The sequence below is a fragment of the Miscanthus floridulus genome, chromosome 8, assembly GCF_019320115.1.
Source record: "Miscanthus floridulus cultivar M001 chromosome 8, ASM1932011v1, whole genome shotgun sequence".
NCBI lineage: Eukaryota > Viridiplantae > Streptophyta > Magnoliopsida > Poales > Poaceae > Miscanthus > Miscanthus floridulus.
The window spans coordinates 80,076,144-80,097,846 of record NC_089587.1 but is presented as its reverse complement, the minus strand read 5'-3'; the positions used below and the strand labels follow the sequence as shown (position 1 = coordinate 80,097,846).

At 47.3% G+C, this 21,703-nt stretch overlaps 3 protein-coding genes across 3 annotated transcripts; all 3 read left to right on the top strand.

Moving 5' to 3' along the window:
• Positions 1 to 6,128: 6,128 nt before the first annotated feature.
• On the top strand, positions 6,129 to 14,693 carry LOC136472718 (uncharacterized). Its single transcript, XM_066470421.1, has 5 exons — positions 6,129 to 6,635; positions 7,385 to 7,837; positions 13,120 to 13,257; positions 13,932 to 14,171; positions 14,278 to 14,693. The coding sequence occupies exons 1-5, from the start codon at positions 6,207 to 6,209 to the stop codon at positions 14,389 to 14,391; spliced, it is 1,374 nt and encodes a 457-aa protein (XP_066326518.1). The 5' UTR covers positions 6,129 to 6,206; the 3' UTR covers positions 14,392 to 14,693.
• A 386-nt stretch (positions 14,694 to 15,079) lies between these two features.
• Positions 15,080 to 17,153, top strand: LOC136472717 (pentatricopeptide repeat-containing protein At2g03880, mitochondrial-like). The gene has a single exon (XM_066470420.1). It carries the CDS (start codon positions 15,102 to 15,104, stop codon positions 17,028 to 17,030), a length of 1,929 nt encoding a protein of 642 aa, XP_066326517.1. The 5' UTR covers positions 15,080 to 15,101; the 3' UTR covers positions 17,031 to 17,153.
• A 1,278-nt stretch (positions 17,154 to 18,431) lies between these two features.
• LOC136472715 (uncharacterized) lies at positions 18,432 to 21,601 on the top strand. Its single transcript, XM_066470419.1, has 2 exons — positions 18,432 to 18,740; positions 21,065 to 21,601. The coding sequence occupies exons 1-2, from the start codon at positions 18,561 to 18,563 to the stop codon at positions 21,236 to 21,238; spliced, it is 354 nt and encodes a 117-aa protein (XP_066326516.1). The 5' UTR covers positions 18,432 to 18,560; the 3' UTR covers positions 21,239 to 21,601.
• Positions 21,602 to 21,703: the final 102 nt, after the last annotated feature.

Sequence of the window (21,703 nt, the reverse complement as noted above, 5' to 3'; positions counted from 1 at the left end):
GCTCGGAGGCAGTGATGACCCGGGCCAAGTTGTCCGTGCGATGTTGTTTTCGAGGCGGGGATCGTAGGACACAGTGTAGTGTGGGCGCTGATCGTGGGCACAACGTCAGAACACAGTGGCCGGTAATCCCCGCCATGCCCTGTCCTAGCTGGTATGGCGCTGATGCGACCTCGGGTCCCGTCGGCCATTCTATGGCATCGAGCCATCGTCCGGCTGAGATTGTGGGAGTGGTTGAAGTATTAATAAGACATGACACGCTGTCGGGAGGGTTGGTCGAGGCGGGGGGCAACGGGCTGTGGACGAACCGGCCTCAAGCGACACGGAGAATGAGGCCTCGTGCGAGACGGAGATCGGACTCCTTGCCGAGGCCTTCCATGAGAGGCCTCGCGCGATACGGAGAATGCACCCCCTACCGAGGCCTTCCGTGGAGAGCCTCGCGCGAGGCGGAGATCGTGTTCCCTGCCGAGGCCTCCCATGGAGAGCCTCGTGCGAGGCAGAGATTACGTCAGGACGCCGAGACCTCCTGCATGAGGCTCGAGGCGAGGCGGAGGGCCTGGTGGGCTCGGGCATGGCGGGTGAGGGGCCCACGGCTTACCTTCTAGCTTTATTTTTTGATGGGACTTTAGCGACCCCTTTAATGTTCGCTCAAGGTACCCCGTTCTAAGGTACCCGACAGCTTGAGTACCCTCAAATGATTCTTCCAATTTCTTCTAAGCTTCATGAGCCATCTCAATATTCTTGATTTGCTCAAATGTTCTCACATCAATTGCATCATGAATGGCACTTAGAGCAATGCCATTATTTTGGAGAAGCACTTCTTCGGTCGCGGTGGGATTCTCCGGATCATCAATCTCAATTTTGGTTTCTACCACCTTCCACACCTTTCTATTGATTGACTTGATATGTGTGGTCATCTTTGACTTCCAATAAGAATAATTTGAGCCATCAAATTGGGGTGGCTTCTTGGTGTTATTGATTTGAGCCATTTTAACAACGAAGGTTGTTAAGCCTCAAATAACGGTGACCTCGGCTCCAATACCACTTGAAAGGTCCTAATGGCTAGAGGGGAGGGGTGAATAGCCTAATAAAAATTTCTACAACAACACTTAACAAAACGGTTAGATAATAATGAGGCGAAGCAAGTGTTGTGCTAGCCTACTCAAAATGCAAGTCACCTACCACAATTCTAGTTTAGATAGTATCTATTCACACAATAGCTATGACACTACCCTATGTTAGTGTGCTCTCAAAGGCTAACTAAAGAGCCACACCAACCAACCAAGCAAGCTCTCACAACTAGTTACACTATAGAGCTTGTCAACTAGTTTGTGATAAAGTAAAGAGAGTGATCAAGAAGATTATACCGCCGTGAAGATGAATGGACCAATCAATCACAAGGATGAATAACAATGAAGACCAATCACCTCGGAATCAATGATGAACACAATGATTTTTTACCGAGGTTCACTTGCTTGCCGGCAAGCTAGTCCTCGTTGTGACGATTCACTCACTTGGAGGTTCACACGCTAATTGGCTTTACACGCCAAACCCTTAATAGGGTGCCGCACAACCAACACAAGATGAGGATCACACAAGCCATGAGCAATCCACTAGAGTACCTTTTGGCGCTCCACTGGGAAAAGGTCAAGAACCCCTCACAATCATCACGATCGGAGCCGGAGACAATCACCATCCTCCGCTCAACGATCCTCGCTGCTCCAAGCCATCTAGGTGGCGGCAACCACTAAGAGTAACAAGCGAAATCCGCAGCGAAACACGAACACCAAGTGCCTCTAGATGCAAACACTCAAGCAATGCACTTGGATTCTCTCCCAATCTCACAAATATGATGAATCAATGATGGAGATGAGTGGGAGGGCTTTGGATAAGCTCACAAGGTTGCTATGTCAATGAAAATAGCCAAAGATGTGAGCCATAGCCGGCCATGGGGCTTAAATAGAAGCCCCCCCACGAAATAGAGCCGTTATACCCCTTCACTGGGCATAACGCGGGCTGACCGGACGCTGTAGTCCAACTGACCGAACGCAGCACCGGACACGTCCGATTGCTATACTAGACGTGTCCGGTAGCTGCTAGACCACCACGTGTCTAGTTCAAATCAACAGAGCCGTTGCCACCCTTTCTTTCATGCGATCGGACGCTGAATCACAAATGACTGAACGCTGAGCCGCAGCGTCTGGTGGAGTACAGTAAGCACCCTAGCCCGAAAGGACGTGTTCGGTGATACCGGACCGGACGTTGCCAGCATCCGATCGGCTGCTCTGTCGTATGCTAACTTTTCTAATTCACACCGGACGCGTCCAGTGTGGCGACCGAACACGTTCGGTCGCTGAGTTTGTCGCCAAAATACCGGACACGTCCGGTCACCATACCGGACACGTCCGGTCACTCTGTAACCAGCGCGACTAACTCCTCTTCGACTCTATCTTCTTCACCCTTGCTCAAATGTGCCAACCACCAAGAGTATCACCTTGTGCACATGTGTTAGCATATTTTCACAATCATTTTCAAGGGTGTTAGCACTCCACCAGATCCTAAATGCATACGCAATGAGTTAGAGCATCTAGTGGCACTTTGATAACCGCATTCCGATATGAGTTTCACCCCTCTTAATAGTACGGCTATCAAATCTAAATATGATCATACTCTCTAAGTGTCTTGATCACCAAAACAAAATAGCTCCTATGGTTTATACCTTTGCCTTGAGCTTTTTGTTTTTCTCTTTCTTCTTTCCAAGTCCAAGCACTTGATCATCATCATGGTATCATCATTATGTTATGATCTTCATTTGCTTCACCACTTGGAATATACTACCTATCTCATAATCACTTGATAAACTAGGTTAGCACTTAGGGTTTCATCAATTCACCAAAACCAAACTAGAGCTTTCACCTTCCGATTGCGAAAACAGCGGATAGGGTAACGCGTAGAACTAGACCAACCCCTATTGAACCCAAAAGGGCTCAGGGGTTCAAGTCACCCGACGCTAACTCAGGAAATCAACCGACCATGCAGGTCACGGGCGGGACAAACATGGGCGAACACCCCAAATGGTAGAAACACAAGAGTCTGCGGCCCTAGGAAAGAGTACTAAGATACTCAGCCTCCAACCGACTCACTAGTTGGACGTAGGCTTGGGGGCTACACCCACCGAGTGCGCTCGTGCACACCCACTGGCCAGTCAAAAAAAACCCAGACGATTCTACCCGAATCGCCCGGGGGCTCGCGCGCATCCACTGGAAAAACAAAATTTCCCCAGATGATTCTACCTAAATCACCTGAGGGCTCAGGGGCTCCTGTCGGGTTCATAAACCTGGGGTCCCTAATGGGCCCGCTTCCTAGCAAAAGCTTGGCCCAACAGATGGTATTACAAACGACGCGCAACTCCTGGGCTGGCCCAGATACCTAACGATAGGGTGAAAGTGCGACCCGCTTCTCCGACCGGAAGGCCTAGACAAGGAGGGGACGACGCTTGCTTCTGACTCCGACCCGCTTTTTTGACCGAGAATACAACGAACCTCTGCTTACGACTCTTCTCCGACCGGCGTTGTCGAATCCAACTGGGAACGACCGCCCGGGGACGCCCGCTCGGTGAGGACCCAAGAAATCAGGCGAAGTGGATAAGGTAAGGCGCTCAAGTCAACCGCAATACCGAGAACCATACCCTGCACACCTGCAGAACAGTACTGTAAGGCCATGCCAAAAGGGTACTTTATAGCCTTCTAGATATGTCAGAACACAAACAGTGTTGTAGGCGTCGACATTTGTCCTACAGTATGGTAGGCGCCGACATTTGCCATACCAGAAGAACACGATGGAGCCTGCCACATGCATCTGGGCGTCAACAGTCTTGTTCCCGATGGCGTGGGCAACAAGACTAGGGCACTCTCTTTCTTGAACTCATAAGGTCATCCCCTTCATCTATAAAAGGGGATGTGCTTTCTCCCAACAAAAGGAGGGCATTCCGACTCTCTCTCTGCTAGCTTTAGATATTTTGAGCACTCGAACAACTTCACGGCTCTAGAACTCTAAAGCTACATAGAGCATACGTTCTAATACTTAGCGCATATAGGAGCTCCCATCACTCTTGGCCCTTCAGTCCAGAGTCTGACCAGACCTTTAACACTCCCATCTTATTCCCACTCGTTTGTAATCCCACTACAAACTTCAAGCACCTGGGCTCAGGAATAAAGTCATCGACCATCTAAAATGGGACGTAGGGTACGTTGCCTGAACCAGTATAAACCCTATGTCATTGAGTGCTAGGCCACATCCGATCACAACGTACGCCAAAACTATAAATATTTACGTGTTGGTCACTTTTTGCACCGATATTATATGTTTTTAACCTTTAACAGGGCACAAAAGCAACATATTCTTCAACGTGTGTGGGCGCCGGAGCCTAGACAGGCGCCCAGGGACGTCGTGCCTTTGGTCCACCATTGTTTTAGGCCACACATTAAAAAACCGAACCAAATCAAAACCAAATTCACTACTTGTTCAGTTTGCACCGTCAATAGAGCTATCTTATCTTCTACTGGAACTAACAACCCGTGCCTCACTTTCTCTTAACCGTTAGGTTATGCTGGCCAATAGAGCAACTTGTTTGACACAAACCATTCCTACCAACTAGCATTTTGAGACATCTTACACTTTCTTTTTTCTTACAATTGTATTGAGATATAATAGTATGGGCTACATCCACGTATATATCTTTTTCCCATCAGAAGTCGTGTGTCGACTCGCCTACTACTAGAATCTAGTGGAATTTACATGTTCACAACTCTGCTGATGCATTTTCAATATGGGTTGGTAGTTTAAATATCCGTCCTATTCTTCAGCACTACTTCAGAGGCTGTGTTTAGTTGTAGGAATTTGAATTTTGGGGCTACTATAGCACGTTCGTTTTTATTTGGTAAATAGTGTTCAAACATGGACTAATTAGGCTCAAAACGTTCGTCTCGTAATTTCCCACCAAACTGTGCAATTAGTTTTTCTTTTCGTCTACATTTAATGCTCCATGCACGGGCCGCAAACATTCGATGTGACAGGTACTGTAGCAACTTTTTAGAAGTTGAGGTGGAACTAAACAAGGGCAGAATTACTTTTCGACGAAGGAATAGTATTTTCCTCTCACAACAAATCAGCATAAGCCAAATTTCAGCGAAATGAACAGGGCATCAATCGTTTTGACCTATGCAGTGGAAATAATCATAAAACATGCATTTGGGTGAGATTCTTGATTATTCTCACTGGAACCCGATTTTAAGCTGAACCAAACGCGCCCATTGCCTTGTTTTCTCCCTTGAACTTGCTACCCTACTAGCGAGGTCGCCTATTTATCCTCTTGCTAAGCTTGCAATCTATTGATCCATGCATATTCTCAAGCTATCTCTTTCGCTTAGACACCCCATCTTGATTATATTTCACAAAACATATCTGATGACATCTTTGTTGCAATGTTAACTATGGTCGCGTTCGTTGGTCTGAAATTTGGTTAAAACTGGTTGAAAAACATTGTTCTGGCTGAATTATTGTGAGAGAAAAACACTGTTCCAACTAAAAAACAAGCCGAACAAGCTAAATATAGGGTACGCCGAATAGGGCCTATGATTTGCCACTGTAAATATGATGTGCTATATAAGGTATAGGTTAGTATGTGCTAAATTTGTTCATTGTAGATTTCTACAACAGCAGCTATTGCAGCCATACATCTTGCGCAATATTGTTGCAGAGTGCTGGACTGCTGCGAACACACCGGTATTCTATATTCGTATCTTGAGGTGGGCATCTCATGCTACTTGGGCCTTGTTTAGATTGCAAATTTTTGCAATCTGGACACTGTAGCACGTTTCGTTTGTATTTGACAAACTTTGTCCGATCATGGACTAACTAGGCTCAAAAGATTCGTCTCGTGATTTACAACCAAACTGTACAATTAGTTACTTTTTTTTACTTACATTTAATGCTCCATGCATGCGTCCAAAAATTGATGTAATGAAGAGAGAGTGAAAAAACTTGGGACTTTGATGCAATCTAAACATGGCCTTGGTAGAGTTAAAAAAACCACGCACGAATCTCAATTCCACAAAAACAGAGAAAAGAAATTGGGCCACGTCACTTCACCATCACCCTGCATCCCCAGCCGTCGCCACTCGCCAGCCACCACGACCCATCTCATCGCCATGGGAACCAGGAATCTTACACGGAACTCCCCCGCTTCCATGGCGACGGCATCGACCACGCTGCTCCTCTCCCTCGCCCTCCTCGCCTTCGCCTGGGCGGCGTCGCCGTCGCCAGACGCGGAGGCGATCTCCCGGTTCCAGGAGTACCTCCGCATCGACACGGCGCAGCCGGCGCCCGACTACGCCGCGGCCGTGGCCTTCCTCCGGAACCAGGCCTCCGAGGCCGGGCTCGAGGCGCGCACGCTCGAGCTCGTCGCCGGGAAGCCCCTGCTGCTGCTGCGGTGGCCCGGGCGGCGGCCGTCGCTCCCCTCCATACTCCTCAACTCCCACACTGACGTCGTGCCGTCGGAGCCGAACAAGTGGGACCACCCGCCCTTTTCCGCCGCCCTCGATGAGGCGTCCGGTCGCATCTACGCGCGAGGCTCCCAGGTGAGATGTACTTCCTTACTGAATAGATCGCTTAAAGCCGCGATTGTTGCTTGTTCAGTTTGAGCCGTATACACGTGGTATGCTGCGCATCTTCATAAGGGCTATTATTGGCGCCGCCTTGTCTCGGAAAGTCCAATTTTCAGTTACTGTACTGATCGTTGTCGACGCTTTGGCTTGATTCCTTAATTCGTAGTTAGGTCTGTGACATGGATATTCACTTGGGAGTGTAATCTACCTCGAGCAGGAAAGCGATCTTTATAATTGGATTTGCTCATGATGTTTTATTTTGTGGCTGTGGCTGGGATTGCATATAGATGCTTTTACTGTTAATGGCATTTTTTTAGCTGTGCCAAATGGTAGGATGCTAAATGCTAGAGATGTTTAGTTTATTTAGTACCAAGTGTATATTGACCGGCAAAATTCCATTTCAATGTAAGTGTGAAGTTGCACTGATTTTTACACTGAATTCACTAGGGTAATCTTTTTCACGTGAACAAGTCACTCTTAGGCTGTATATACATGTTCCCTGTACATCTCTTCCCGGAGTGTCCATCTCCCCTTACTAAAATGCTAATATTATCTTAACCTGTTTGCTAAAATCATTTTTATTCTCTTTGCTTTGTATATAGGATTAGCTTTCCATCATGCTTTTCATGAAATGGTCAAAAGTTCCAAATCTCTAAAAATCCACTAGATTTACATGTATACCGCATCTACTAAATTCTTGGACTTCCCTGTGTTTTGTGCAGGACATGAAGTGTGTGGGGATGCAGTACCTTGAAGCCATCTGCCGTCTCCGTTCTGCAGGATTTGTTCCAGATCGAACTATCTATATAACATTTGTTCCGGACGAGGAGATTGGTGGGCATGGGGGTGTTGAACCGTTTGTTTCATCTAAGGAGTTCAAAGACATGAATGTGGCATTAGTCCTTGATGAAGGGCTTGCATCTCCAGGGGAGGAGTATCGTGTGTTCTATGCAGAGCGTAGCCCTTGGTGGCTTTCTATAAAAGCAATGGGCGCACCAGGGCACGGTGCGAAGTTGTATGATGGTAGTGCAATGGAGAATTTGATGAAGAGCATGGAGGCTATTAGGAGGTTCAGGACATCACAGTTTGATTTAGTGAAATCTGGAGAGAAGGCTGAAGGAGATGTTGTGTCGGTCAATTTTGCGTACCTGAAGGCTGGCACACCTACACCAACGGTTAGTTGATAATATTTTTGTGTTACTTATGTGCTGAGGTGCAGTTTTAGTCTTTCGAGAATTTAGCTGGTCTTTCACTAGATCTCATTAAATTATATTGGTAGCTTGATCACCTGATCCCGTATGAGTTACTAATGTGATGGTGTAGTTATTATCCTATGATATTATTGAAAATCAGAACAATCATCTGTTGTTATTTGGTATTTACTAAGATGGACCAATTAATATCTTTGATTAGGAATTCTTATTCACTACATAATATCTGTTCTTTGCACTGGTTTTGTTTAGCTTTTGGTCTTTAAGAGTCTTTGGTGTACTGTGAGTTCACTTTCAACCTATAGGCCGACAACCAATAAATGAATATGAATTTATACTGTCACGAACCTTTGGGATCACAGAGTACAAATGCTCCAGAGGTGAAGGGGACCATATATAGAGTGCCGCATGGCTAAATATAGAGTGGGCCTATAGATAGGCCTATAGATAGAGCCTTAACCATACACTTAACACCCCCCTTCAAACTCAAGGTGGAAGTGGAGGATCTGAAGCATTGAGTTTGATCAAGTGAAGCCGATGCTACTCCCGAGTTTGTGCTTTAGTGAAGAAGTCAGCCAATTGCAACTCTGAAGGCACATACTGGAGAGAAATAGTCTTCTGATGACAATGAGACCGAGTAAAGAAAGCATCCACACCAATATGCTTTGTGAGTTCATGCTTCACAGGATCATTAGCAATTTGTATGGCTCCTGTATTATCACATAGAAGAGGTGTGGCAACATCACAAGAGATGCCTAAATCAGCCAACAACCATCGAAGCCATACAATCTCTGCAGTAGTAGTGGCAAGGGCTCGAAGTTCAGCCTCTGTACTAGAGCGAGATACAGCTGCTTGCTTCTTGGACTTCCATGCAATAGGAGAAGAGCCAAGAAGAATGCAATATCCAGTGATGGAACATCGATCTGTTGGGTCACTCGACCAAGTGGAATCCGAGTAAGCATGAAGCTGAAGCGGACTATCATGCGCATAGAGTAAACTTTGAGATGATGTCCCCCGTAGGCAGCGTAGCACGCGAAGTAAATGTCCAAAATGAACAGAAGTTGGGGCACAAACAAATTGACTCAAAATATGGACTGCATGAGCAATATCCGGCCTAGTGACAGTGAGGTAAACAAGGCTGCCCACAATGTGTCGATATCGAGAGGGATCCTTAAGAGGTACCCCATCAGTGGGACGTAGCTGCAAGTGAAGATCCATGGGTGTGGCAGCAGTTCGACTATCAGTGATGCCTGAATGAGCAATAAGATCTTGTATGTACTTAGACTGAGAAAGATGATAGCCCTGAGTAGATTGCTTGACCTCAATGCCTAAGAAATAACTGAGAGGACCCAAATCAGACATCTGAAATTCAGCACTGAGTTGTTGCTTCACATGGGAAATGTGATTCTTATCATCACCCGTAATCAGCATATCATCAACATAGAGAAGAAGCAACGTACGGCCACGTGGTGACAAATGAACAAATAAAGCCGGATCATGATCACTAGCTGAAAAGCCAGCAGCCCGTATCACTGAGACAAAATGCTCATGCCAAGCACGAGGAGCCTGTTTAAGGCCATATAAAGCACGGCGAAGACGACAGACATATCCTGGAGGAGCGACAACACCCGGGGGCGGTTGCATATAAACTTCTTCAGTCAAATCACCATGAAGAAAGGCATTCTTGACATCCATTTGAGATATGGGCCAAGAAGAAGCTGCTGCAACTACAATTAATGTACGGACTGTCGTCATATGAGCAACAGGTGCAAAAGTCTCATCATAATCTAGACCCTGAGTTTGCTGAAAACCTCTGGCAACAAGACGGGCCTTATATCTCTCTATAGAGCCATCTGACTTGGTCTTCACTTTGAATACCCACTTAGATGTAATAGGTACTGTGTGCGATGGCAATGGAACAAGATCCCAAGTGCCTTGACGATCAAGGGCGGCAAGTTCCTCAGACATAGCTAGCTGCCATTCCAGAATTTGAGAAGCTTCCTGATAAGTGGATGGCTCATCAACAACAGCATGCACTTGGGGAAAACCGTACTTCTCTTCAGGATGAATGGTACTGCGGTCTCGAAGATTATATCGTGGAGCAACCTGTAACTCATCAACATGTGAATCATCAATGTTATTATTAGAAGCATCAGCAGCGGGCTCATCTGGACTAGCCATGGTGGGAGAACTAGACGGAAGCTGGGAGGGACGACGGATGTAGACACGTGTAATAGGTGGTTTTGAAAAAGATTGAGATGGAGATGAGGATGTTGTAGGAGGTAAAGGTGGTGTGATGGAAATAGGAGGATCAGATGGTGCAGAGGCATCATCGGTGGATGAATTTGGAGGAAGGCTCAAAAAAGAGGTGGACTCTGTGGGAGAATATGAAGGGTTAGTGGAAGGGTTATAAAAGAAGGGGCGATCCTCATCAAAGGTAACATCACGAGAGATGCGTATGCGACGGGAAGAAGGGTCATAACATCGATAACCTTTATGCTCAGGACTATACCCTAGAAAAACACATTCAACAGATTGTGCAGTCAATTTTGTGCGCTCACGAGGTGCAAGCAGAACATAGCAAGTGCATCCAAAAACTCGAAGATGATCATAGCTAGGAGGAGTACCAAAAAGTACTTCACCAGGACATTGATCAGACAATTTGGATGAAGGTTGCCTATTGATGAGATAGACAGCAGTGGATGAGACATGAGCTGTAGATGGAACGGACGAAGGAAGACGTAGAGTGTTCAAAACGTAGAGGCTAGAAGCACCTTTACGGCGATGGCCAGTCCCAATCACTTTCCCGCTGCGACGGTCCTGAATAAAACAAGATGAGTCATCAAAACCAACAAAGCAATTCTGGTCGGTAATTTGACCAACCGACAGAAGATTCATAGACAACTGAGGTACAAAGGAAATATTGGGTACAGAAAAGTGATTATTGCAAAGTGAACCCTGATGAGTGATATGACAATATGTACCATCAGCTGTCTGAACAGAAGCACCATCAGGGACCGGCTTGCAGGCAACCAGCTGGCACTGATCAGAGGTCACATGAAAAGAAGCGCCTGAATCAAGCACCCAAGCCGAGGGAGCACTAACAGTCGAGGAAGTAGCCACTGAAACTGAGCCTCTAGGAGTGGAACCAGTACCACGACCACGACCACCATGAGCAGCATGTCGTGCACGATACTCAGCCAACTTCTCTGGATGATGAGAGAAACAATTTTCTGAAAGATGACCAGTCCTGCCACAATGCTTACAAGGTTCGGCAGAGGTACTATTGGGTGCACTAGTCCTCCGAGAAGCTGCCAACACACCATGAGACACTGTAGAGGACAGGGACTTGAGACGAGTTTCTTCTGCAAGCAAATCTGACAAAGCATTTGCCATAGTGAGATTAGAAGAACTGTGAAGCAACCGTGTACGGATGGAATCATACTCAGCTCGAACTCCCATGACAAATCTGTAAGTGAAAAACTTTTCAATAAATTTATGTGCTGGACAAGAATCAGCTGAACATTCAGGTACCATGGAAGTCAATGATCCCATCAATCGATCAAAAGCAGAATAGTACTCATCAATGGACATATCATTCTGCTCTATGACATGAGTTTGCTGCATAAGACTATGTAAAAGAGCCCCACTGTCCTGTACATAGCGCTGCTTTAGATTTTCCCATATGGCCTTAGCAGTTTTGAACTTAGATAGACTCATAATCAAGGATTGTTTAGTACTATTGACCATAGCAGCCATCACTTTGCCATCATTGATACCCCAATCCTTTACTGCAGTAGCATTACTACCATCCTCCTTAGGCTTAGGGGCATTGTCAGTTAAATGATGTAGTAAACCATGACCCCTTAAAGCAGTTTCTACACAGAAGGCCCATTCAGGATAATTTGGACCCTCTAAAGTGATACGGATGACAATTGCGTTGAGCTGAGACTGAGACATGATGGAAACAACTGCTAACAGCTGACCAAGGAGGAGGGAGGCAGCGATCTGTTACCACTGTGGTATAAGAAGCAGACGACCCCCTCTATTTGCTGAACGTGCAAGACCTCCTCTGCTCTGCTCCCAACAGGCGGGTAGAGCAGGGAAGTTGGAGACTGAAGAGGCGTGGAGCAGCGACGAGCGGAAGCAGATGACGATCAGGACCTCCTCTGCTCTGTTCCAACAACAGGCGGGCAGAACAGAGAAGCCGAAGATTGAAGAGGTTGAAGAGGCGACGAGCAGCGACGAGCGGAAGCAGCAGACGACGATCCCCGCAACGGAGACGAGTCGCGAGCGACGTGCCCCGCGACGGATGATTCGCGATGCAACTCACGAGCCGCGACGGAGACGAGTCGCGATCCAAGTCGCGAGTGATGTGGACATGCGGACAGAAGCCTCGGGCGGGCGATGAGACGGCAACGGGCCGTCGGGCGAAGGGGCATGGCGACGGGCCGCGCGAAGACGCGCGATGAGACGGCGACGGGCTGTCCACGCGGGAAGACAGGCGACGAGAGGGCACAGCGACGGGCCGCTCGAAGAAGAGAGGATCCCAAGGAAAAAATGGATCGTGGGTCAGACTAATCTAATCCTAACCCTAATCCCATAGCTCTGGTACCATGTTATGAACCTTTGGGATCACAGAGTACAGATGCTCCAGAGGTGAAGGGGACCATATATAGAGAGCCGCATGGCTAAATATAGAGTGGGCCTATAGATAGGCCTATAGATAGAGCCTTAACCATACACTTAACATATACATCTTCTCAAAAAATAGGACCTTATGCTTGCAGTATCCAGTCATTTTATCATTGCATGAGTGCTGTACTTAAAGTACTTTGTCTTGTTTTCATTAGGAAGAATGTAAGATGGCTTTGACTTGCTGTTATATTTACAGATACACATCTGAGTTTAAAATGGCATTATTCTTGATTCCTGAATCTTATAGCCTTTTGTACTTTCCAACTTCTGATTATTGTTGTGGTACCTTCTGTCCTTTGTTGGAACGATAAATGATCGTCCAGTTCACAAAGTTGATGTTGTTCAGAAACACACTTTTATTGATAATCATGCTTTTCTAGAATCTGATGAATAAGTGCTTTCCATTCTTTGATCCATTGTATTCTTACCTGTCTTACTCATCTACCTTGCATAAATTGGGAGTAGTTCATCATCCAATTAAACCAGGTCAACTCATGCTCTGATCCGTAATATTTCTTACTAATCACTTTATCTTTGACTTCTTTCAGGGTTTTGTCATGAATCTTCAACCATCTGAAGCAGAGATAGGTCTTGACATTCGAATCCCTCCTAGTGCCCATGTTGAAGCACTGGAGAGACGCCTTGTGGAAGAATGGGCACCACCTTCACACAACTTGACCTTTGAGGTATGATTACATAGTGGTTCAACTGATGGCATATATACTCTATACACATGTTAACTAGCTCCTCAATCATGTGGGGACAGCTTTTTGAATCAAAAGAAACAATGTTCACTTTCACATTTATTTGTTGAATTTATGGACAACAACACGGCATGGAATTGAGGCAATAAGAATAATCGAAGAATTTAAGAATATTTGAAAAATATTGTTGCAGTTCTGTCATTATGGCTTTCAAGATTTATTTGGTATTTTTGCTGATAAAGTTAGTTCATTTAGATAACACGCTTCTGTTTTTTCCAATATTTCTGCCACGCTAATGGATTTGTATTTCTCAATGGGGCTCTTTTTTTCAGAAATCTTTATTTCATGATATGAGATATTCAATTTTCGGTTTTTTGCTTCTGTTAGAGGTGTTATTCTTTTGACTATCTTAGTTTATTGATGATAGTAGCACACAAATTTTTGAGTCTTAGTTTGAAATTAGTAGTTGTTCTGTTCCCGTTAAACGTTAACAAAGATAAGAATGCATTGCATTTTGATTTTTTGATGTCCAACACAAACGTTCAGTTCTACTTTCTGTAAGTAACTACAATACTTTATTATCCATACGCATGACCTTGGTCGTGTGAATTTCATAAAGTTTTCAATCATATATCTTCTGGTTATCTGTTCTGCAGTTTAAACAGAAGATGTCTGTCCTGGACAACTTTGGGAAGCCAGCCATGACACCCACAGACAGCACAAACCCATGGTGGTTGTTGCTTGAAGAAGCTGTGAAGAGTGCTGGTGGCAAACTTGGCAAGCCGGAGATATTCCCAGCCTCTACTGATGCTCGCTACTTCCGGCAAATTGGATTACCAGCATTTGGTTTTTCACCTATGGCGAACACCCCGATATTGCTCCATGACCATAATGAGGTTTGTGTCATTAGTTTTGATTTGACCATCTGATGCCATTAAGGTATATTCTTTGTATTTGCTATATCTAGCATGTTTGTTGAATCAACATTTTTGTATCATGTAGTTTCTGAGCAAAGATGAGTACCTCAAAGGAATCGGGATATATGAGTCCATTATCAGGACACTGGCCACTCATAAAGATGGCGGTAAAGACGATGAATCCAGGGCAGAGCTATGAGGAAAACCTTGACCTTATCTCGCCTTGTCGCGGACCAAATGGAGCACTGAAATCATGTTTCAGCATATGCTGCTAGCTGCCCATGCTTCTGCTACGGTGTCGAAATGATAGAACTGCAAACATCATCTTTGTACATTCTCAAGATGGATTATGCACTGAATAATTGAAATGGCATATGCAGTTCGTCTGCGCAATTCAGGGCTCACCCTGTTGGTACTTGATGCTTCAGTATTGATTGTGTATCAAACTTATATTCGCTGGATCAATATTCAGTAACGCACTGCACGTTGCTACGTTGCTTTAGTGCTTTGTGCCTTTGTTTCATTTCATATGATAGCATAACAGTTGACTATGCACAAATCCCCCAGATGCACGAGCTGATGTGCAAAGTGAAAACCTTTAAACTCAACTGAAATGAATTTCACGAAAATTGCCCGTGAGGTCGTTACAGCCCAGAAATTCGTCTGTTATCTACTTGAGATGAGATTGAGTTATCCAACCGTGTTTCACAGGCTATTTGGAACAACGAAACACAAATTATGTAGAAATTCGTCTGCTTGAGATTGACTTATTGCCACAACTCGTGGCTATTTATAAACAAGAAAAATTCTGTTTCCTGCAGAATCCCTACGGTTCAGACATTCAGTCCTTCAGGGAGCCGGGCCTCGCGAGTCCTGCAATCTGCAGTTCGGCCTACATCTGAATATCTGATGACCTCCTTGTTCAAACGCCTCCCTCGCAACCGCCTTGCCGCAGCCACTCGGACTCGGCGGAGCAGCCGCCGCGTCCACACACAACCGCGCCCGCACCCTTCCCTCGCCATCTTCTCCCGCCTCTGCGTCGAGGGGCCGTTCCCCGCCGCGCTCGCGCTGCTCCCTGACCTCGCCGCGGCGGGGCTCCACGCGGACCCCGTCTCCCTCACTCGCCTCGTCAAGCTCTGCGTGCGCCACGGCACGGCAAGCGACGGCCGGCTCATCCACCGCCACGTCGAGGCCCATGGATCGTTGTCTCACTACAGCGGCGGCGGCCTCTTCGTCTCCAACTCGCTCGTCTCGATGTATGCCAAGTTCGGCCTGCTCGACGACGCGCTCAGGCTGTTCGACGGAATGCCGGAGAGGAACGTTGTCACCTGGACGACCGTCGTCGCGGCGCTGGCAAGCGCAGACGGGAGGAAGGCGGAGGCGCTCAGGTTCCTGGTGGCCATGCGGAGGGACGGGGTGGCGCCCAACGCGTACACGTTCTCGAGTGTCCTCGGCACGTGTGCCACGCCGGGGGTGCTCGCGGCCGTGCACGCGAGCACTGTCAAGGTAGGGCTGGACTCTGATGTGTTCGTGCGGAGCTCATTGATTGACGCGTACACGAAGCTTGGGGATTTGGACGGTGGGCGGCGTGTGTTTGACGATATGGTGACTGGAGATTTGGTCGTTTGGAATTCAATCATTGCGGGTTTCACACAGAGTGGAGATGGAGTTGGGGCGATAGAGCTGTTTATGAGGATGAAGGACGCTGGGTTCTCAGCTAACCAGGGTACCTTGACGAGCCTCCTGCGAGCGTGCACCGGGATGGTCATGCTTGAAGTGGGGAGGCAGGTGCATGCTCATGTGCTCAAGTATGATAAGGACTTGATCCTGCACAATGCGCTTGTAGACATGTACTGCAAGTGCGGGAGCTTGGAGGATGCTGATGCCTTGTTCCACAGGATGCCACAGAGGGATGTAATCTCATGGAGCACCATGATATCTGGTTTGGCGCAGAACGGGAAAAGCGCTGATGCATTGAGGGTTTTTGACTTGATGAAATCTGAAGGAGTGGCACCGAACCGCATAACCATGGTTGGAGTACTCTTTGCCTGCAGCCATGCTGGTCTAGTGGAAGATGGCTGGTACTACTTTAGGTCCATGAAGAAGCTCTTTGGCATTCAACCTGAGAGAGAACACCACAACTGCATGGTTGATCTCCTTGGTCGAGCCGGGAAGCTCGATGAGGCTGTGGAATTCATCCGTGATATGAGCCTTGAGCCAGATTCAGTCATTTGGAGAACTCTCCTAGGCGCTTGCAGGATGCATAAAAATGCCAATCTCGCAGCATACGCAGCCAGAGAAATACTTAAACTGGAGCCTGACGACCAAGGTGCTCGTGTATTGTTGTCAAACACATATGCGGATCTGCGGCAGTGGACAGATGCTGAGAAGTCATGGAAGGCGATGAGGGACCGAGGTATGAAGAAAGAACCAGGGCGAAGTTGGGTCGAGCTGGAAAAACATGTCCATGTTTTCATTGCTGGGGACTTATCACACCCATGCTCTGACACCATAGTTCAGGAGCTGGACCGGTTGATCGGAAGGATCAAATCTCTTGGTTACATTCCCCATACAGAATTTGTGCTGCAGGACCTCGCAATCGAGCAGAAAGAAGATCTGCTGAAGTATCACAGTGAGAAGATGGCGATAGCATTTGGAACGATGCATGCGGTGGATGGGAAGCCTATCAGAATCATGAAGAACCTAAGGATCTGTGGTGACTGCCACGCATTCGCGAAGCTTGTCTCCAAGAGCGAAGGCAGGACGATCATCATCAGGGACCCTATTCGATTCCACCATTTCCAGGATGGAGCTTGCTCCTGTGGCGACTACTGGTAGCCAGGTACTGTATGTTGTTCTGTTCCAGATTGACCTCACTTGATGAGGTTGTGGTCATTGCTGACAAGACTACCACATCAAGGCAAGCATTCTTTGGGCCTGTTTGGTTCCAAGCTCCTAAAATTTTAGCTCCTAAAAATTTTAGGCAGCCTTCTAAAACCTCCTAAAAAATATTTGGTTCTACCTCATAAAACTGACTAAAGGCAATAAATGCAGTGGCAAAAGGACCATGATGCCCTCCCCAGTTACCCCTGGCGCTACTCTCTTTCTCCCTTAGCTCCGCACGCCACTCTTTCTCACTCCAGTCTCCTCCCCACTCCTCAAATGCCGCAGCCACGCCTCACACACGTTCCGCCGCCGCCGCCGCCGCCGCTTGGCACTACCCGGATCCGCCTCCCCCTCACTCCCCCTGACCTCTTGCTTCTTCGCTCAAGCCTCCCCCTCACCGGCTCCATGAGGGATGGCGGCCGCCGGCGGCGGCATTGGTCCCGCCGCAGGGAGGGTCACCGGCACTGCAGGACGCGGCGCGCGCGGGGCAGACGGGTGCCTCCGCCCTCCCTGCGCCCAAACGGCGGCTGCTACGGGTGCCCGCCACTGGCGCCTCGGCCTCTGGCCCCGCCCACCAGGGCCTCGTTCTCCGGCCCCGTCGGCGGAAGGACGGGGTGGTAGGGCGCGCGAATGCGGCGGACGGAGTGGCGGGGCGGCCGCCGGAGGTGGACGACATGGTGGTGGGCCACGCGGAGGTGGTAGAGGAGGGGCGGGGGCGCCGCGGCCAGCCTGTGCGGCGGCGTGAGGGAGCGGGGGCGGCGGATCCGGCGGCGCGAGGGAGTGGGGGCGGCGGATCCGGCGGGCGCCGGCGTTGAGGAGGGAGGGAGCGGGGGCGGCGGTGTTCGGGACGTGGGTGCGGGGGCGTGGGGGAGCGTGCGGTCGGGAGGGGTAGCCTAGGTCCTGGATGGACTTTAGGAGCTTTTAGGAGGGGGTGGAGCTCCTAAAGTTTTTGGCCCCTCCTATAATTTTTAGGAGCTTTTTATGAGGAGGTGTTTGGTTTTTTAGACAAATTTTATCCAGATTTTAGTTCCTAATGTTTTTAGGAGGGGTAACCAAACAGGGCCTTTGATTCTTATTATGGAAGTGTCTGCAGAAATGCTCTCTCTGTTCACTAGTGGCCAGAATTATGTAGATGCTGTTTATTGAAAGAAGAGCTAGAAAAGAATGCTGTCTTCTAGTAAAAAAGAGTAAAGAAAAAAGAAGATTAGTTAATTAAAAAAAAGTAGAAAAAGGTAAGTAAAGGGTGCAAACGGAATTAATGGCCATGAAGGCCCACTGGGCCACCTCTTCTCCCTGGTCCACCCCATCTACGCTGCATCGTGACAGGCGCAAACGCCCCGTAACAAACGACGCCAAGGTTTCCAGCGGCATCCACCGCCCGTGGAAGCTGCCGCTTGCCGGTGACACCGCGCCGAGAGCAAGAGTGCAAAGGGAGGAGCGGTGCCGTTGCTGGTGGGAGCGGTGTCCGTGAGGCGCGGCGAGATGTCTGTGCGGATAAAGGCGGTGGTGGACAAGTTCGTGATGGAGCTCAAGGAGGCACTGGACGCGGACATCCAGGACCGCATCATGAAGGAGCGGGAGATGCAGAGCTACATCGCGGAGCGCGAGCGCGCGGTCGCCGAGCGGGAAGCCGCGTGGAAGGCCGAGCTCTCCCGCCGTGAGGTACCGTGTCCCCGACCCCCCTCGCCTCCTGCTCAATTCTCTGTTCCATCCATCCCGCATCTCGTCTTGGCCAGCATCTTTTACTGTCAGCTGTTCCGTGATCACGGAACCGCTTCGATTTGCTTCTTGTGATATATGAATCGTATGGTTGATCTGATCGCTGGTGCATTTTCAATTCTCGCTGGAAATATGATTGAGATGACACTGAACCTGCATCTGCACTGAACAGAGTTTCTTTCATGAGTTGATTTCAATGCCCTTCAGTTTCTTGTGATGCTGAACAAGTACATTGTAGGAGATTATTCCTTGCCTTTCACTCTAGTTGTCACCGAAGGCAGCAAGGGGAATAAAGCTGGTATGTTTCAGTTCCGTAGAGAGTATAGAAACCATAGAAAGGTGATAGATCGGGTGAAGATAAGAATATAAGAGTTGCCTGCAAAGCACATGCACTGATTCTCTTGAGTAGTGCTAACCCATACTACACAGATTAGAAAATAAAATGTTACATTAAATATGCATTGGCTTATATTTCAAAATTTGAATATCCATTTTGACTCTGTACAACATATATGTTAAGATGGAAACTTATGCTGGCGTCTGCTTTGTACTATCTGACGCTGGTCTTAAGAAACCAGCCAGCCGGCTGGTTTCCCCTCACACGGCACTATTCATCCATCCAGCCAAAGAGTGTTTCTCTCTCACACAACCAGCCAGTTTCAGCCAAGATTCTGCCAGCCGAACAGGGCCAGAAAGGTGATAGGTGAGGTGTCGCCGAAGAAATTCTTCTAAGGAAAATCAATGAATTGGGAGTACATTAACACTGTTGATTTACGTTATATAAGACACCAATTATCAGCACAGGTCAAGGTAACATAATAGAGATATTCTGTTAAAGAAAAAGATGCACCAAACAAGGGAAAATTTGACGTCCTAGAGTTGAAATCCGGTTCTCATTTCTCACCACATGAACAATATGAATATGTAACTTCTTCCATAACTTCTTAGAATTCCATTGAGGTAAGAAGCAAATTTGACTGCAAGACTCAACCTTTGAGCGTAGATGGAAGTCAGCCTTAATTATCTGATGGTCGATGATGCCTATCAAAAGTGATTAGTGAGGCCACAGAGGAGTGATAAGAGCGGTATCTTTCCCCCCAAGGGTCTACATCAGTGCTGGAAACAGGCCTGTAGGTTGTCCTAACAGTTGAGCTGCTCACCCATTAATGTGAATGAAACAACACAAGGCAGGAAAGTGACCCTGTATTGTGCAATAGAGGAAACCACTCCCACATGGATAGCAGTAGGAGTGGGCTAGGAAGAGCTTCTTCCATTCTTGGATAGACCAGGTTTGGGTTGAGAAAGTATATAGAGATGAGTGTTTGGGCCCTGCTAGGTAGGGATACACCAATCTTGCTTTGTGTAGAGAGTCCCACCACCCATACTGATTCGATGCTCTGTTTCCAGCTTATAAGGATATTGTTGCTGTGTAGTGTGTGCTGGTAGCTTGGAGACCTTAGCATTGAAGGACTTATATTAGCTCTCAGCTTTCATCAGCTCAGGCTATATAATTGAATATACCTTTTAGGTTGACGTCCAGCATCACTGGAGATACCTTTCTGATTTTTTTTTGAAAGGACGGCAAGAGTTTTATTAGACCAAGTCACGAAGAAAATAAAAAAAAGGGAGAGTTACAGACATTACACAACAAATTCAGAGCACGGTGCTTGAACTGGGGTCAAAGGAGACACCAAAACAAGACACCTTTCTGATTGCAAGCAGCATATGCTGTCAATTTGTGGTCAATAAATTATATTAGGCTATAGATTGGATAAGCAGCAATCAAATGAGCAAGATGGATGTCATAATCATCAATAGATCAGATTTACGTTTGGAAGATAAACCTGATCTACTACACTCATGATGACACTGAGTTAATCCTATCATGCAAAAGAACAGATAACTACACTCATGATGAAAAGACCATGATTGACAGTGAGGTGTTCACTTAGGCTATGGTGATATTTATCCTAGTCTTTAATTAAACTGCCCACTTCTCCGACACAACAACATCCTTACCTAAATTCATCTTTTAGGTAAAGTGAAGACTAAGAAATAAAGACAATCGATCCAAGTAGCGGGTTGTGATATACTGTAAACATTTTCAATACCACGTCTCATAGTCATAGGTGAACCAGAGGATCTTCTGAACTCCCACGTCCGACTCTTTTTTCTTTTGGTCTTTTTCCTTGTACCTCTTCATCATTGACACAACCTTTGGGACCCGCAATTTGACATGGCACACTTTTGTTTTCGTTTTTTGGCAGGCTGAGATTGCGAGACAAGAGGCGAGGCTGAAGATAGAGAGGGAGAACCTGGAGAAAGAGAAGAGCGTCCTCATGGGGACGGCTTCGAATCAGGATAACCAGGACGGAGCCCTGGAGATCACTGTCAGCGGCGAGAAGTACAGGTGCCTCCGGTTCTCAAAGGCAAAGAAGTGAGATGTGAGCTAGGACAGGACGACACTGATGAATTAGTCAGGGGTAGTGGTACACTGAGATCAGTCTGAAGGCTAGTTTTTGGAGCATCTGTCGATCTGATACAGACTGCAGCTGTACGAGTTGGTTTGGTACTCACTGCATCGTGCATCCTCATTTGAACCAACGCACAACCTGAGTATGATTCAGCTGTCCTGGGGTCACTGATCGTAGCATGAACTTCAGAACTGATAACCTCTGTTTCTGATACAATTAAATTGACGGGCAGCTTTGTGTTCATCTGGAAGGTAAAGTCCTGCGGTCTGTGTGTGTTACCCCTGGAACATGCTTGATCCGTTGTTCGAAAGGGGAGTTCGTTTCTTCTTCCAGATTGGGTGTGAAAGCATAACAAGATCCTCTTTGACACGATTTCGGCTTCACTGAACTGACACTATTTAAAACCTTGTCAAAGAGGACTTAAACTCTTGT